The sequence below is a fragment of the Sminthopsis crassicaudata genome, chromosome 3, assembly GCF_048593235.1.
Source record: "Sminthopsis crassicaudata isolate SCR6 chromosome 3, ASM4859323v1, whole genome shotgun sequence".
In the NCBI taxonomy this organism is placed as follows: Eukaryota; Metazoa; Chordata; class Mammalia; order Dasyuromorphia; family Dasyuridae; genus Sminthopsis; species Sminthopsis crassicaudata.
In genome coordinates, this window is record NC_133619.1 from 604795329 (window position 1) to 604811753 (window position 16425).

Sequence of the window (16425 nt, forward strand, 5' to 3'; positions counted from 1 at the left end):
AATTTGGGCATCGGCGTGCCTGGTCAGTCCCCTCTCAAACCAGCTCATGTGACCTAGGGCTAGCTATAAATAGCCAAGGAACCGTGGACAAAGACAGAATCCCAGAGTTTGAGAAGAGCTGAGAGGAAAGGAGGTCGGTGTTCGGCAAGACAAGGATCTTCAGTTCTTCGGGCTCAGCGTGTGATCTGGAAGCCAAAAGCAGAATGGATTATAAGTCAGGCCTGATTCATGACTCAAACCCCATGGAAAATCTGGAGAAGCAGTTGATCTGCCCCATCTGTTTAGAGATGTTCACCAAGCCTGTGGTCATCCTGCCCTGCCAGCACAACCTGTGCCGAAAATGTGCCAATGATATCTTTCAGGTCAGTGCTCGGAGGGGCCCGGCTCCGGGAGCCCTAACAGTCCACCTGCCCCGATCCCCTTATAGAGCTGGCCCTGCTCATGGGCCTGTATTCCTCTCTCAGGAGGTAGCCTGGGACACCAGACTGGAGTCAAAGGGCCCAAGATTAGAATCTCAGCTCTCCTTGTTTCAGCTTAGGCCAGTCACCACTTCTCTGGGTCTCAGTTTCCTCTTCTGGAAACTGAAGGAGCTGGACTGGATCATCTCTATGACCTCCCCCTGTCCCTGCCACCTTCTCCACCATGGCTCCTTCCCCCAAAGCCTCCTGTGGGGCCTGGAAGGGGGTGGGAGACTGTTGGCTGCCCCTGTCCTTCTCCATGACGCAAGGTTTTTTCCCACTACTGCCACCCCTAATCCTCTCATCCTCCTCGCTCTTTTGATAAGGTTGTTGACCAATCAGTTCCAAGAGGCAACTATCTTAGTAATAAAAGGGGGGTGAGGAGAGAGGAGAGAGAAACCAGACCCCTCCAGCTGGAGCCAGGGTGGCAGGGGGCCCAGAGCCCTGGGGTGGCAGTGGAGAAGTGGGAGGGGCTGGGCCAGGAGGCAGGTGATCAGGAAGGCAATGTCTCCCCCAGCTAAGGGAGCACAGCTGTTCCTGAAATGGAGGGGGACCTTTCTCAAGAGAGGGACAGGGTCTTGGGGTGGATGGATCAGATGCTAGTGTGGGAGAGAAACCTCCAAATTAGAAGTAGCTGACAGTTATTAAATTCAAATATATAAATATATTATCTCATTTGAGCTTCACAACATATTGGGAAATAGGAGTCTAAGACTGAGAAAGAGCTTGCCCAGGGCCACACAATGAAAAAGTCTCTTAGATGGGATTGATCTTGACTCTCAACAATATCAAAGCAATTTTGGTTGGTCACTCTGAGCTACAGTTGCACCATCTGTGAAATGGGTCCATCTTCATTAGAATTCAGGATCATAGATTTCAACATCTAGAATTAGGAAGGACCTTGTTAAAATCCAAACCTCTCTTTAAAAATTTACAAATGAGTAAACTGAGGCCCAGGGAAATCAAGGTGATATAAGTTGTAAGCTTCAGAAGTGGGAGTATAAAGTTTCTCTTGGTTGATCCCATGGGAGAAGGAGACTAGGAAACAGTGACTCTTGGTTGGGGGTGGGGAGTAGCAGAGGAAGGGAACTTCTCTGACTCGATTTCTCCTCTGTTCATGGCGTCCCCAGGCTGCAAACCCGTACTGGTCCAACCGGGGTGGTTCCATTTCAGGAGGCCGTTTCCGATGTCCTTCCTGCCGCCATGAGGTGATCATGGACAGGCATGGGGTGTACGGGCTTCAGAGGAACCTGCTGGTGGAGAATATCATTGACATCTATAAACAGGAGTGTTCAAGGTCAGTTCCTCCCTCACGTCCTCTGGGCTGCTGAGTGGAGGCAGAGTGGGAGTCCTTGGAGAAGAGCGGGAGAGGTCTCTCTTCTCTTTGGCCAAGTTCTTGGAAGAAGGTTTGGATGCTAGACTCCATCCTGCCTTCTTACCCTCCCATCCTCTCCACAAAACCACAGCCCAATTCTGCATCTGGCTAACCACCTCCAGGGCCCACTGTCCATAGTTTCAAAGCCTTGCTGGGGCTGATCTTGTAAGGCTTCCCTTGCCAGAAGCCCAAGGAATGGATTACCTTATACTGAGGCCCTAGGTATTAGAGGTAAGATGGAGAGATGGACGGATGATTGAAACACCTTCTGGGGTGGTGATAATAATACTAATATTATTAAGTAATATTGGTAATATTTCATTTAAAAAGTACCTAAGATTTACTTCAAAGTCCTTTACAAATATTCTCATTTTTATTCTTGTGGAAAACTTACAAAGTTGATGCTATTATTATCTCCATTTTATAGATGAGGAAACTGAGGTAGACAGGGTTAAGGATCACACAGCTAGGCTGGATTTGAACTCAGACCTTAGAGACGCCAGGTCCAACATGCCATCCACTGCACCCCACAGCTGAAGAGAAAAAAGGGGAAAAGATTAAAAAGGGGAGAAGAAATTTAAAAACTGGAACTTTAGCAAATGGTGAAACCAATTTTGGGAACCTTCTTCCTCAATGGAAAAAAGTAAGAACAGCTGTAATATTGAGCTAGTGAAAGAATAATAATCAACATTAATTTATGGCTTTATCATTAATTTAGTGCTTCAAACATATTGGCTTTTTTTGATCCTCCAGAACAACCTGTGAAGGATCCATTTTGTGGATAAGGAAACTGAGATTCAGAGAAGGGAAATGGTCTGCTGGAGGCTACACAGCTTATTGGCAGCTCACTGACCCTCAGGCAGAATTATGTGGCGCTCACTCCAGTGCTGCGGCCCAGAAACTATCAGGGAAGTAGCTGTGGTGGCTCATCTTCCCAAGTACTCCTTCCCCTCCAGCTTCTCATCTAAACTCTTTACCAAGCGCCATCAGGTCAGGTCAGGGGAGCTGCATCGGGGAGTCCTAGTAGGACTTCTGTTTTCCGATGTAAAGTAGAGATAAGGAGACAAAGGACAAAAGGAGATAGGGGATCCTGGAAAAGAACCCCTATTTTTTAGGGGTTTTAAGAAAAAAATACTGCCCCAATTTTTTAGATTATGAGAGGTAGAAGAGGCCTTCAGAACTGGGAGGGGCCTTAGAACACAGAATTTCAGAGCTTGGAGGGACCTTACAACAGAGAACATCAGAACTGTGAGAACCTTTAGGACAGAGAATGTCAAAATTGGGAAAATCAGAATGTCTGAGAGAGACCTTAGAACCCAGGAGGTCAGAGCTGGGAGGGCCCTTAGAACCCAGGAGGTCAGAGCTGGGAGGGCCCTTAGAACAAGGAGGTCAGAGCTGGGAGGGCCCTTAGAACCCAGGATGTCAGAGCTGGGAGGGCCCTTAGAACCCAGGAGGTCAGAGCTGGGGGGGCCCTTAGAACCTGGGAGGTCAGAGCTGGGAGGGCCCTTAGAACCCAGGAGGTCAGAGCTGGGAGGGCCCTTAGAACCCGGGAGGTCAAAGCTGGGAGGGTTGTTTAGAACACAGGGTATCAGAATCAGGGAGGGGTCTTAGAACCCAGGAGGTCAGATCTGGGAGGGGTCACATACTTGAAATCAGGAGAACCAGCTTCAAATTCTGTCCTTTACCAGTGGGTGACTTCTCTGGGCCTGCTTCCTCATCCATAAAATGAGGATAATATCTTTGGTCTCTCCCTCACAGAGCTATTCTGGGGCTCAAATGAGATAATATTTGTAAAGAGCTCTGCAAATCTTAAAATGCCGTGTAAATATCTACTGCTATCATCAGCAGAGGCACCGGCACAAACACACTCAGACAGAGACATACACACACACCACATAGACAAATACATACATGCACACACAAACACACGCATGTGCACGCACACACACACACACAATCAGAACTAGCAATTAAGATCCAGAGACTGATCTCAAACCACAACACAAGCCAATGGTCCGAGTAGGAAGCCGAGTCTCCTGGCTCTCTCTTTCCACTCAGCCATACCACTTCCTGTTAATTATTAGTAATAATAATGTCACACTGCAACAAACAAAAATCAGCCCGCTGATAAGAACTGAAGGCAGTAGAGGTGTCAAACATATGTTTCAGCAGCCACACATAGCCCACAACCCTCCAGCATGTGGCCCGAACCAAGTTAAAGTGTAATTGTGAATTGCTTAACAAAATTAATTAATTAAAATTATAAAAACAGGTGTGGGTTTTTTAGTCAATGTGCGGCTGGCACATGCTTATGCACAGGCTGATTGACCCCATTTCCATTTGAGCTGATGGTGACATCTGACCCGAAGAAAATAAATAAGGTGGGAAAAGAAAGAGGCAATGGGAAGCATTTCTTGGTTGAGGAATCATGGCATCAGCTCTGGAAAGAATGTTAGAAGTCATCCAGAGGCCTAGAGAGGTAAATGAGTTATCTCAGATCACAGGTAGCCCAGCAAGCTGAGACTAGAACCAGGATTACAGCCCAAGTCTGTGCCTCGGGGATGGCTTCTTTTGCTGCATTACACAGATTCAGGAGGAAAATTGGAGGAAGGAGTATAGAGGAAAGGATGAAAGAAGGCAGGAAAGAATTTTGGAGGACCTGGGTTCAAATTTTAGTTCTACTATTTACTGTCTGTGTGAGCTTTGGTGAATCACCTTTCTCTGCCTCAGTTTCCAAATCTGTAAAATTAGAAGCTCCAACAACCCCATGAAAGGAGTAGTCAAAGAGGGCTTCCTGGAGGGAGGAATATCTGAAGCAGTTTTGAAGGAGAGGAGAGGAGAGGTATGAATTAGTCGAGAAAAAAACAGGTGAAAATTAAGGGTTAAGAAGTAGGGAAGGGGAAGTCCTGGCTTGGGAAGGAATCTTTGCTGGGAAGACCCTTTCCCCATTTCCTTTGCTCATTCAGAATATCATTCCTTTGCTAGCTTTCAACCTTAGCTGCGTGACCCTGGGTAAATAAGTTAATCTCTGTTTCTCATTTTCATCATCCATAAAATGATTGGACTTGGTGGCCTCTAATTCCAGCTCTGACTCTAGAACCCTATTTTGAGCCTCCTACATCTAACAAAAACCCCAACCTGGGTTAGCTGCCCTTTTCCCTGGGAACAGGAGCGGGCATTGGCTTATTTGGGATCAGAGTTTTGTTACGCCACATGGAGCACATGTTTGTTCCTGGGGCAGAGCTTTGGGGAGTGGGGGTTGGGGAGAATCTCTAAAGTCTCCATTAAGGCCAGAGGGGGGAGAGGAGTGGGGGAGACTGTTAGCTCTTTCAGGGAGGGGCAGGACCCAGGGAGTACTCCAATGACCCATGCTGCATTTCCCCCTCAGCCGGCCCCTGCAGAAGGGTACCCACCCCATGTGTAAGGAGCACGAGGATGAGAAGATCAACATTTACTGCCTGACCTGCGAAGTGCCCACCTGTTCAATGTGCAAGGTGTTTGGGGCCCACAAGGCCTGCGAGGTGGCCCCCCTGCAGAATGTCTTCCAAGGCCAGAAGGTAAGGGAGAGCCTTGGCCCGAACCTGGGGAGGGCTGGCTTTACAATTCATGCTTCATGTTGCTGATTGGAGCTCAGGGGATGTGCTGAGCTGGACCTTTCAGGAATAGCCTTGAAGGGACTTCCCAGGACGCTGGGAGAAGCTATCTCCACTTCACCCCCCAAATCTGAGGAGGGAGGCATGAGATCACTTGTTATATTTACTGTCACTTGAGAGATGCAGGGTGTGGCTCTAGGGAAAAGCCAGACCCCAAGGGATAGTGCCTCCTGCCTTGCCCCTCTCCCCATAGGCCATCTCAGGTCACAGGGCTCTTCCTACAATAGTGGGTAGAGGGAATATTTGCCTTCTAAATTATCTACAAATTCCTCCTCCAAACCTTTCCTCCACTCCCCAGGATTTAAGAAAATCCCATTTTCTTATCTCTGGGACAAATGAGGTGCAGTGAGGAGGGTGCTGAGAAGGCAGCCTCTACCCACTTTCCACCAGTGATACTTTCTTTCTTTTCCTCTCTTACATACCCTCTCTTGGCTTCTTACATCTCTCCTTGTTATCAATCTTTTCCCCTTCTTTTCTATTCCCCCCCCCCAATTCTAGTCCTGGCTATGCTACTAACTAGTCAGGAAATCATTGTCACAGGATTTCAGAGCTGGAGGAGACTTCCCTGGGCCTCAGTTTCCTCATCTGTAAAAATAGAGAGTATGAATTGGTTGGTTTTTGAGGTCCCGTTTAACTCTAAGATTCTGTGTTCTAAGGTCCCTTTGAGCTTTAATGTTTCATATTATCATTTTTCCTCCTTTTTTAATTCTTTGTTTTAAGAAACAACTCTTTGGCAAAGTGGGAGGGATATAGCTAAGAATGAAGATGATATAAAAAACAAAATTTAAAAATAAAAAACATCATATACTCCAAGAGCTAAATGGCTCTAATGGAATATTTAATGATTCTGTGATTCCTTTTTCAAGTTAAAACCTGACACTGGTCCCTAGAAATAGAGAGGTTCCCCAACCCTCCAAGGAACACGCTAAAGGAAAGGGTTGGAGATCTGGAACAAGAATGTCTCTGTTTCTCTTTTTCTCATGGGTCAGTAGAGGTTAAATCTATTTTGGTCCTCCTCTATCATTCTTATCCAGACTGAGCTGAGCAACTGCATCTCCATGCTGGTAGCTGGGAACGACAGAGTACAGACAATCATCACCCAGCTGGAAGACTCCTGTAGAGTTACCAAGGTGAGGAATGGGAGAAAGGGCCCAGCCTGGGGAAATTGGAACCACCCACTGTAACCCAACCCTCCCCCCTCCAACTCTAAATGGCCCCTAATGGCTCCTCCAGATGTCATGATTAGAGAGGCCCAATGCCCAGGACTGGTGGGGCAGGTGTAATGGATGGGAGTTCTGTGTGGGAAGGAAAGAAACCATGAGACTTAAAGTTGGAAAACAAGCCCTTATTTTCTAGATGCAATAATTGAAACCCAAAATGGTTCAGTGATATGTTCAAGATTACATGGGTAGTAATTCAAATTTCGGATTGAAATCTAGATCTTCTTTCCAGTCTAATATTCTACAATTTTGTGATTCCTTTCTCTCTGTCTACTGCTTCCTTGGGTATAATCAATTCTAGCAATGGTTTTTCTAAATGAAATTAAACTAGCTAACCAAAGGGAAAACAAAACAAAACGTTGATCCAGAAAGAATTTATAAATGATTAAAAAACAATTAATATTTCTAGTATAAAGATTATTCTCAAAATTAAAAAATACCAACAAATTCCTTTTATGAGATTCAATATAATACGAATACCTAAACTAGGGAAGAATAAAGCAAAGAAAGAGAACCATAGAGCAATATCACTAATGAATATTGATTAAAAAAAAAGTTTAATGAAATCTTTGCAAAACCATCACAGAGATAATTTTTAAAAATTATCCAATAAGAAGAAGCATTGTGGTTAAACGAAAGACTAGAATTCCTGTGGGATCTGGTTAAATTTATATCATAAGGGCACATATGTGGCACAGTGGAGAGAGCACCAGCCCTGAAGTCAGGAGGACCTGAGTTCAAATCTGATCTCAGACCCTTAACACTTCCTAGCTGTGTGACCCTGGGCAAGTCACTTAATCCCAAATGCCTCAGCAAAAAAATAAATAATAATAATAATAAATTATACCATAGATACAAGGATGGTTCAAAATCAGAGAAACTATTGGCATAATTTATTTAAAACAAAACTACCCCAATGCTTGTTTTTCTGAAACCCAGAAGAGTAGGAATCCATATTGGAGAGGGAGTTAGTCAGATTTTGACCAGTCCTAGAGTTCCCACCCTGGATAGCAAGAGCCCTGAGTTAATTGATAGTTAATTATAATAATTAAAAAATAATAGTTTTCAGAACACTTTCCTCAAAAAACCCACTGGGGTAAGGAAGGTTCTTTCTGGCTATAAATCTAGTATCAAAAGACTATAGAAATGTGAGCTAAAAAGAGACATAAAGAATATCTAGCAAGGAATTCTGGAATAAAGGAATCCAGTCCTCCAGAGGAGGTAACCCCGAATCTCTCTCTCTCTCTTTCTTCAGGAGAATAGCCACCAAGTAAAGGAGGAACTGAGCCAAAAGTTTGATGTTCTGTATGCCATCTTAGATGAGAAGAAAAGTGAGTTGCTACAGCGAATCACTCGGGAGCAAGAGGAGAAGATCAGCTTCATCGAGGCCCTGATACAGCAGTACCGGGAGCAGCTGGAAAAGGCCACCAAACTGGTGGAGACAGCCATCCAATCCATGGATGAGCCAGGAGGAGCCGCCTTCCTGATGGTGAGCAGCTAGACTTTTCAGTATCCCCAGCCAACCCTCCAAAGAATCATAGGACATCAATGATGGCAGAAAGAGAAGGGATCTTAGAACATAGAATTCTGGAGCTGGAAAATGCCTAAGAACAGAATACCAGAAATCCAAGGGAGCTTAGGACATAGAATGTCAGGGGTGGGAAGGGACTTAAATACAGAATGTCAGAATTAGGAAGGCCTTTAAAGACTGTGTTGATCCATTCCTCCTTTACCCACTGTAAGTCAGAGGAATAAAATGACCAGCTTAAAGTCACACCATGGATAAGGATAAGAACCAGTAGGCAAAATCCAGTCTGCCAAGTCTTTGTCTGGGGCGCTCTACTACAAGCCACTTTCTTATTCCTTGAGGGAATCATGGAAGCAGGGGTGGGTCAAACATTAGGAGTTCCCAACCCATTCCTCCAGGATTTGGTGAGGTTTTGTAACAAGGTTTGGGGAGGGTACCAGGGAAATGATTTTTGACCATAAGTAAATGGAAAAAAACCAAGAGACTGGCGATGTTCTTGGGCAATAATGCCATAACTGGCCCATGGAAACCTAAGTGGCTAGGAAGCCTTTGGCTCATGGATACCCATCTTTAGAGCATCTGAGTGCCCAAGTCAATGGCTGAATCTCTGTCTTCTCTTTTTTCCCCACAGAATGCCAAGCCACTGATCAAAGCGTAAGTAATCCTTGAGGGAGGTAGAAGCTCAGGGCTTTGATGCTCCAATCCCCCAGCAACCTAAAGAAAATTCTCATTTTCTTTATCTTGACCTTTCCGGATGAATTCTGTCCTTGGGGAAGGTTCTGTAACTCTAAGGCCCCGAAATACTTTGCTTCCTTTCCTCTCTCCCCTTATTTCTAACTTTCTGCTTTATCTCCATTATAATCTCTGTGCAATGAAGGGGGGAGCCTATGGAAAACAGAATGTCAGAGATTCATAGCACCTTAGAATTGAGAATGTTAAGACAGAGAGGGGAATCAATCAACATCATGAGATCTTTTCTTAGAATTCTGCCACAAATTCTTACTAGCAGTTTAATACTGGGCAATCAATCTCAATTTCTCTAATTATAAAATGGGGATAATAATAGCACTTATCTCAAAGGATTGTCATATGGACCAAGTGCTATGTGACTATATATTTAGCTTAAGGAGCTTACATTCCTTTTTTTTTTTTTTTTTTTTTTTCCCCCTGAGGCTGGGGTTAAGTGACTTGCCCAGGGTCACACAGCTAGGAAGTGTTAAGTGTCTGAGACCACATTTGAACTCGGGTCCTCCTGAATTCAAGGCTGGTGCTCTATCCACTGCGCCACCTAGCTGCCCCCATGGAGCTTACATTCTAATATTAGGGTTCTGAATGTCAAAAATTGAAGGGACTCTCAAGAATACCAAATCCAACTCTCCCATTTTTCTTAAGAAAACTGAGACCCTTCGAGTCTGCCCTCAAATATTTAACACTTACTAGTTATATGACCTTAGGCAAGTTATTTAATTCCAAATGCCTCCCCCACAAATAAACAAATAAATGAACGAATAAATGAGCAATCAAACAAATAAAAGAGAATTGAGGCTAACAAAAGTAAAGTCATTTATTTAAAATCACCAACAAGCAAATAAAGTCAAGATTAGAACCTGGGGGCTCCTGATTTTCAGCCCTTGGTTGACTTTTCAGGACTGCCTCACTCCCTTACTGTACATATCCCTATGCCAGATCCCCTATGCATGGAACAGTACCCTCAGCTGAAAGTGGAGTGTGGCTAAATATAGAGGAGCCAGTGAGAAACAGGGGGATAAGTAGCTCTCAAAGTTGAGAAAATTCAAAGGGAGCTCCTATCACTGGGCTCTGGAATGGTAAGAGATGAGATCTCAGCCCACCCTGTCTTCTTCTCTTCAGCATTGTGGAAGCATCCAAGGGCTGCCACCTGGGCAAGACAGAACAAGGCTTTGAGAACATGGATTATTTCACCTTGGACCTGGAACACATAGCAGACACCTTGAGAGCAATTGACTTTGGGTCAGGTAAGATGGTTGCAAAGGACTGGATCTATTTCCCTACCCACTATAGGGAACTATGAGAGAAGAGAGAGAGATTTTCCATTACAAAGACATGCCTTTATTCAAAGAATCAGAAATCTTAAAAATGGAAGGGACTTTGGAAGTAATCTGGTTCAACCTTTGCTGATAGATGGATATTCAGACCTTGTCTAAAGTAGAATGAAAAAAAGCTTTGGACGGGGAGTCAGAAGGCTTCAGTTCTAGTTCAGGCTCATCCACTAACTAGCCACTTTGATGCCAGGGTATCACCTCCTGATGTCATGGTCTTCTTTGAGAACGAAAAACAAATAACCACCTCTTCTGCTATAATATGAAGGAGCTGAGAGGAAATAGTCTCTAAGGTCTCTTTCAGCTTTAATATTCCAGTTTAATAACAACATCTCACATTTCCAAAGGGCTTTAAGAAAAATAAATAGATTTCCTCACAATGATCCTATGACATGGATTATTCCCATTTTATAGAGAGGAAACTGAGTTTTGTTAAAGTGTCTTTTTAAAAAACATTATCAATATTTGTATCTAAATGAATTAGAATATGACTTTAACAGTAAGAAAAGAGCTTTTCTGTTGGCCAGCATAAAAAAGATGGTTTTGGATTTTGAAATATTCAAATGTGTCTGATGTTTAGCAAAATTAAATGACCATGGACATAAGAGTACAAATGTTAGAGATGAAATTAAAGTTGGAATCTCCGATAGGATCTAAGGACCCTATCTTTCTCCACTTTGCCCCATGTCTATTTGATTTTCTAAGAACTCTGCTAATTGGTAATCTGTATCTATATTTCCCAGTTCCAAAATTCTATTCTAACTTTTATGTCCTGAAGCCACTCAAGATCCGATACACCATGATTAAGGTCTATCCCAGCTCTGACATCCTGGGTTCTAAGGTTCCCCCCACTCCCAGCTCTGACAGTCTCTGCTCTAAGGTCTCTCTCAGCTCAGACATTCTTCATTCTGAAGTCCTTTCAGCTCCAATAGTCTATAGTCAAAGGTTCCTTCTAGTTCTAACTTTCTGTGATTCCTTTCCTTCAGCTATCCTAGGTAATCTGTAACTTGAAGGCATTCAAAAGACCTCAGTTACTTTAATTCCTCTCTTCAATCCAGTATTTAGGGGAAAGTATCCTTTAATTTGGAAATGTGCTAACCCCCTTACTGAATAATAAACTCCTGCTGGGAGGTCTGGTGCCTTATTCACCTTGGGTTCCCCAAAATCCCTTTTACTAAGGTCTTGGATGACTCAGATTTAGTGTTAGAAGGGACCTTAGATGTTATTAAATCCAAGTTCATTTTATGTTGCACTGGGCTGGATACACAATAAGCCCTTATTAAACTTTTTTTTTTCATTCAATCTTTTATAAATGAGGAAAAGGAGGCCATAAAATATTAAGTTGATTGTCAGGCTCACACAAGTAATAGGCAATAGAGCCAGGATTGAACCCAGGCCCTATAACTCAATAGATTCTTTTATTTAAAAAAATAATTTTTTTATATCAATAAAACTACCCCCCAGGTTATAGGGTATGTGTGTAAGTAAAATTCATGTTTGTTTCCTTGAATTGGTGTAAGTGAATTCAGGCCTGCCCCGGGGGTAAAAAAATTTTCCAAACATTCAATCTGGTTAGTTAACAGGGTCCAGTTAAAGTCAAGGAAGGTGATTGTGGAGATTAGGGGATTTGTTCCCTGTCTTCAAATCCCCAGAGACAAACTCCCATCAAAGGAAAGAAACTGAGGAGGTGAAGCAAATTATATGAGCATGGAACCCAGAGTGGAAGCTGATCTTGGAAGGCATCTGGTTCAACTCCCCCTGCGCTCCACCTTTTACAGATGAGAAGACGGAGGCTGAGAGAGGGGAAGGGATTTTCTAGTTACTTCTAAACTGGCCCACCCAGGCTTTGAGCCTGGGAGAGCTGAGAAGCTGGTGCAAAAGTCCCCCACACAGCTTCAAAGGAGTTACTGAGAAGATAGAGTACAGAAGGTTGGAGGAACAGGGTGAGCAGCACAAGGCGTGCCAGGCAGGGAGAGGCCTCAAAGGCTTGGCTTCCAGGGCTGAGCCCAGACACACAGTTGAGTTTCCAGGGAGGACCTTGACCTCTGAGCCCAGAGAGCATTCTGCTTGCTCTTGCCAGACCACAGTTATCTCTCCTGTGCTTTCAGGGAGATGCAGACAAATTGTGTCTTACCCAGAGTCCCTCCTCGAGGCCACAGCAAGATCAGGTGATAGGCAGCCGTGGCTCTGAAACAAAGGAATGTCACTGTGTCAGCCAGATTGGGGAGAGGGGGAAGGGAGAAAAAAGAAAAGGGACAAAGGGAGAAAAAAGGAAAGGGACAAAGGGGGAAAAGGGAAGAGTTATTCATTCTCCAGGGGAGCTTAATGCTTGCTATTCCTCTTGGGCCTAACTCACCTAGCAAGAGGCTGGGAACACCCTCTCCATGCTTCAGGCCTCCCTTCTGGAAAGGAGGCCTCGGATAGATGAACAATGGTGGATTGTCTCTGCTTGGGTACATGTGGAAGTGAGGATGGAGCAAGGAGCCCCAGTTCATTCTAAACATTGTTTGCTTTTCATTTACAGATGAGGAAGAAGAAGAGTTCATTGAGGCAGAGGGGAATGAGGAGGAAGAAGAGGAAGAAGATCCCTCTGGAGGGGAAAGTGGGAGGTGAGGAAACCTATTCCTTCTTTTGGATCTGTGGGGATGGAATGCAAAGCACAAGAGACAAGCTAGGTGATACTGGACAGAACACTGGCCTGAGAGTCAAAAAGGATCTGAGTTCAGATGTGACCTCAGAAACTTGCATAGGTCAAAAAAAATGAAAAACAGATTGGTAGAAACTCTGAAAGTAATCTAGTGCTCCCAAAAGAAATCATAGGATTTAAGAGCTCAAGAAAACTTAAAGCATGGGATTTAAGAGCTCAAGAAAAGTTAAAGCCAGGATTTAAGAGTTCAAGAAAAGTTAAGGACCACTCCAGACAACTTTTCATCAGTAAAGAATACCTCCTCATGTAGAATTGACCAGGAATCCTGAAACAGACAGCCGTCCAACCCAACAAACTGAAGCTAAGTTAAGAGGAAGGTGATGGGATGGATGGATGAGAAGGACTCAAAACATTGTCCTGTGGGAACAGCAGTCAAAGGAACCAGATGCCTAATAGGAACATAGATTTTTGGGTTGGAAGGGCCATTAGTGATCCATAAATTGAACCCTTTCATTTTACAGATGAGGAAATTGAGGACTGGTGGGGTAAGATGGTTTGGCCAAGGTTCCACAAGGCCAAGATTTGCACCCAGGTCCTGTGATTTCAACTCAAGCAAGCTTCCCAATACACCACACTGTTTGTTGAATAGTTAGATTTAGCCTGAAGAAGAGAAGAATAAAAAGAGGGTTTATTTTCATCACTTCCTTCAAATATTTGAAAGTTGTCTCATAGAAAAAGGCCTATCAGAGTACTGCCCAATGGAAGTCCTTATTTTCAACAGGCAAAATGCTTTGCCTGCTGCCGTTCCTCCCAACAAGGCTATGCTTTAGTGGAGTTAGCTCACTGCCCAGCATAGCCCTACGTTATGCAGGTCTGGAATTACAATGGGTGAAAGTTACAGAGAGGAAAGTTTCAACTCAATGTACTGGAAAAAAGAAAAGAAAATAAAAACTTCCTTATGATTAGAGCCCAGTGTGGAACGGCTGTTTCATGAGGCAAGAAGGTGTTTCTGAAGATTTGATGACTGATGGTCAGGAATGTTTTTAGGGAGGGTTTCTTTGCTGGATGTTACTGCATGATCTCTGAGCAGCTAAGGGCCATAGTGGACAGAACACTGGGCTTGGAATCAGGAAGACATCTTCATGAATCTAAATCTGACCTCAGATTACCTGTGTGACTCTGGCAAATCACTTCACCCTGCCTGCCTCAGTTCCCTCATCTGTAAAATGAACTCTACCAAGAAAACCTCCACATAGAATCCATCACAAAGAGTTGGAAACAATTGAAATACAATTTAACAAAAACATGATCTTTAAGCCCCCTTTCAGCTCTGACAGCCTATATTCTAAGACCTCTTCCCTTCTGATACTCTATAATCTAAGAGACCTTCCCCATCTATTCTGTATTCTAAGGTTTCTCCCAGTTCTGACATTCTATGCTGTAACATTCCTATGTTTATACCTCTTGAGGTCACTTGTTTTATTGTTATAAACTTTTATCTGTTACATTTCTAACACTAAGCCAAAATCTGTTTCTTTGTAACATTCACATCTCTATTCTAGTCTTATTCTGGGAAAGTCTAATAATAATGCATTATTATCATTATTGTTGACATTTATGTAGCACTACATGGTTACAAAGAAAGTCATGTTTGATTCCCCATGCCCTGTGAGATGGGTAGTACAAATACTGTCCCCATTTTTCATATGGGGAAACTGAAGCCCAGAATTAGAATGTGATTTGCTATGTTATCAGAGCCAGGATCCAGACCCAGGTGGTTTGCTTTTCTTTCTTACTATTTGAACCCAAGAAGATATCCACAAAGAGCTTGAGAGTTTGTTGTAATAGAATGTAACCCATATGTTTGGAGCTATATTATATCATGTTTTTAAAAAGGCACAGGGAAAAGAAAGAAGAATTTAAGGCACAAAGCATCATGGTAAGAAGGCTGAGGAATATGAAAATCTGAGAACTTTCCAACTGTGAGAAGGTCCTCGATTTCTTCCACTGTAAATGATGATCTCTGATCATCAGATTTGTGGATCCGATGATCTCTAAGATCTCTTTTGGATCTAGAGTAAATCTCTATAAAGATTTCTTCCCATTCTTCATCCTGTTCATGAGTCTTTTGCTTTTTTTTTTTTCTAGGAGTACAGGAAGGAGGCAGGAAGAAGAAGAAGCCCTACAATGAAAAAACTCCCAAGAGAGAGACAGGGAAGAAAAGAGGCCTCTCCAGGAGGAGTCTCTGTGGCAAACCCCGGGGTTAAAGGGGAGGAAGATCTGCCTCTGCCAGGTTGCAGAGATTGGATACACCCCATGGCCTAACAAGTGGCCTCTCAACCAGGCTTAGAGACTTGTTGAAACAAAAAAAACACAGGACACTTTTCTACGTTGGTGCAAAATGAAATGTTTTGTACAATTTCTTTTTTAATGTTCTTTTTCTTTTTGTATATAACTGTAAATGTCTATGGATCTGGTGCTTTCCAGAAAAAGACTTTGCACATTGTGCAGGGGAGGGAAATCATTGTGTGGAATGGGTAGAAGTGGTCAGAGATGCTGAGGGATTGGGTACTTGGCAGCTGGCCGGGCCCCTCTCCACACCACTTTCTGGGCCTAGAAAGAGTGTACTGTATTTAACACATATTCCTGTCACACAGGGTACTTACTGACTGAATTTATGTTGCACATTGTTCAAATAAAGGCACAATTCTATCAGATGTTCCTAAAATGGAGATGGGGTAGAAGGTGTTCACTTTGTATCCCTGAATGGTTTAGTGTAAATAAATGGGAGCCTATGGGAACAAACCCATGATAAAAGACGGAGGGGAGTGAAGGTGTGGAACAGAGATAAGAGGACCTGTTCATACAGCATTTTGCGTCCTACATGTTTCTTTGATGTAGTGGACAGAGTGAGTGTTGGCTTTGACATCAGGAAAACCTGCATTCAAAACCAGATTTTTATCCTGTCTTGTATGATCCCAGAGAAGTCACTTAATATCTATGTACCTCAGCCAACTATCTAGGATTTTATTTATTAAAGGAGGAACTAAGATCTATGAAATCTAGAAGCTGGGAAAAATTATCAGTTAGTTCCATCCTCACACGCATTTCTTTGAAATTGGTAACACTCATATTATTATCTCATTCACAGTGGATGTAACTAAGGCTCCAAGTCAAAAGACAAAGAGGTGACCTGTCAAGATCAGGAGATTAGGAAGCAGAACAAGGCTAATAATAATGTTATTAACAATAGATGACAATTATATTGTGCTTTAAGGTTAATGTAGGGCTTTACTTTTCATAACCCAATCCAGCAAGCATTGTAATTGAATGTATCATGAAACAGTCTCCAAAGATATGAATTTGGAAATCACCCAGAGGTCATAGAGTGGGAGTACAGTAGTTGTGAGAACAGGCTGTATGTAATACATCATAAATAAGGGATTACATATGAGAAGGGGGCTAA

The 16425-nt window shown here is 43.2% G+C and overlaps 1 protein-coding gene and 1 long non-coding RNA gene across 3 annotated transcripts in view; one reads left to right on the forward strand and one right to left on the reverse strand.

The window, feature by feature from the left end:
• LOC141563941 (uncharacterized) overlaps window positions 1–16425 on the reverse strand; it is a 46408-nt gene that overhangs the window by 19228 nt on the left and 10755 nt on the right. The window contains exons 2-4 of the long non-coding RNA XR_012488543.1: window positions 2228–2366; window positions 1558–1711; window positions 20–185 (exon numbers count right to left, since the gene is read on the reverse strand). This is a non-coding gene — a long non-coding RNA (uncharacterized LOC141563941). The remainder of the gene's footprint in view (window positions 1–19; window positions 186–1557; window positions 1712–2227; window positions 2367–16425) is intronic.
• Window positions 96–15691, forward strand: TRIM63 (tripartite motif containing 63). 2 transcript variants are annotated; one of them, XM_074305768.1, is made up of 9 exons: window positions 97–362; window positions 1589–1755; window positions 5222–5390; window positions 6521–6616; window positions 7962–8195; window positions 8866–8888; window positions 10104–10228; window positions 12837–12921; window positions 15108–15691. In XM_074305768.1, the coding sequence occupies exons 1-9, from the start codon at window positions 204–206 to the stop codon at window positions 15148–15150; spliced, it is 1101 nt and encodes a 366-aa protein (XP_074161869.1). In that variant the 5' UTR covers window positions 97–203; the 3' UTR covers window positions 15151–15691. The 2 variants fall into 2 exon arrangements, 1 of the variants encoding a protein (XP_074161869.1); XR_012488542.1 differs by lacking the exon at window positions 8866–8888 and having other exon boundaries at window positions 96–362; window positions 10080–10228.

Bases quoted from the DNA above. Each gene is read 5' to 3' on its own strand.
- TRIM63 (XM_074305768.1), top strand. From the start codon at position 204: ATGGATTATAAGTCAGGCCTGATTCATGACTCAAACCCCATGGAAAAT. The intron at 5,391-6,520 runs GTAAGGGAGAGC...ATTCTTATCCAG, and splicing joins ATGTCTTCCAAGGCCAGAAG to ACTGAGCTGAGCAACTGCAT. The intron at 8,196-8,865 runs GTGAGCAGCTAG...TTTTCCCCACAG, and splicing joins GAGGAGCCGCCTTCCTGATG to AATGCCAAGCCACTGATCAA.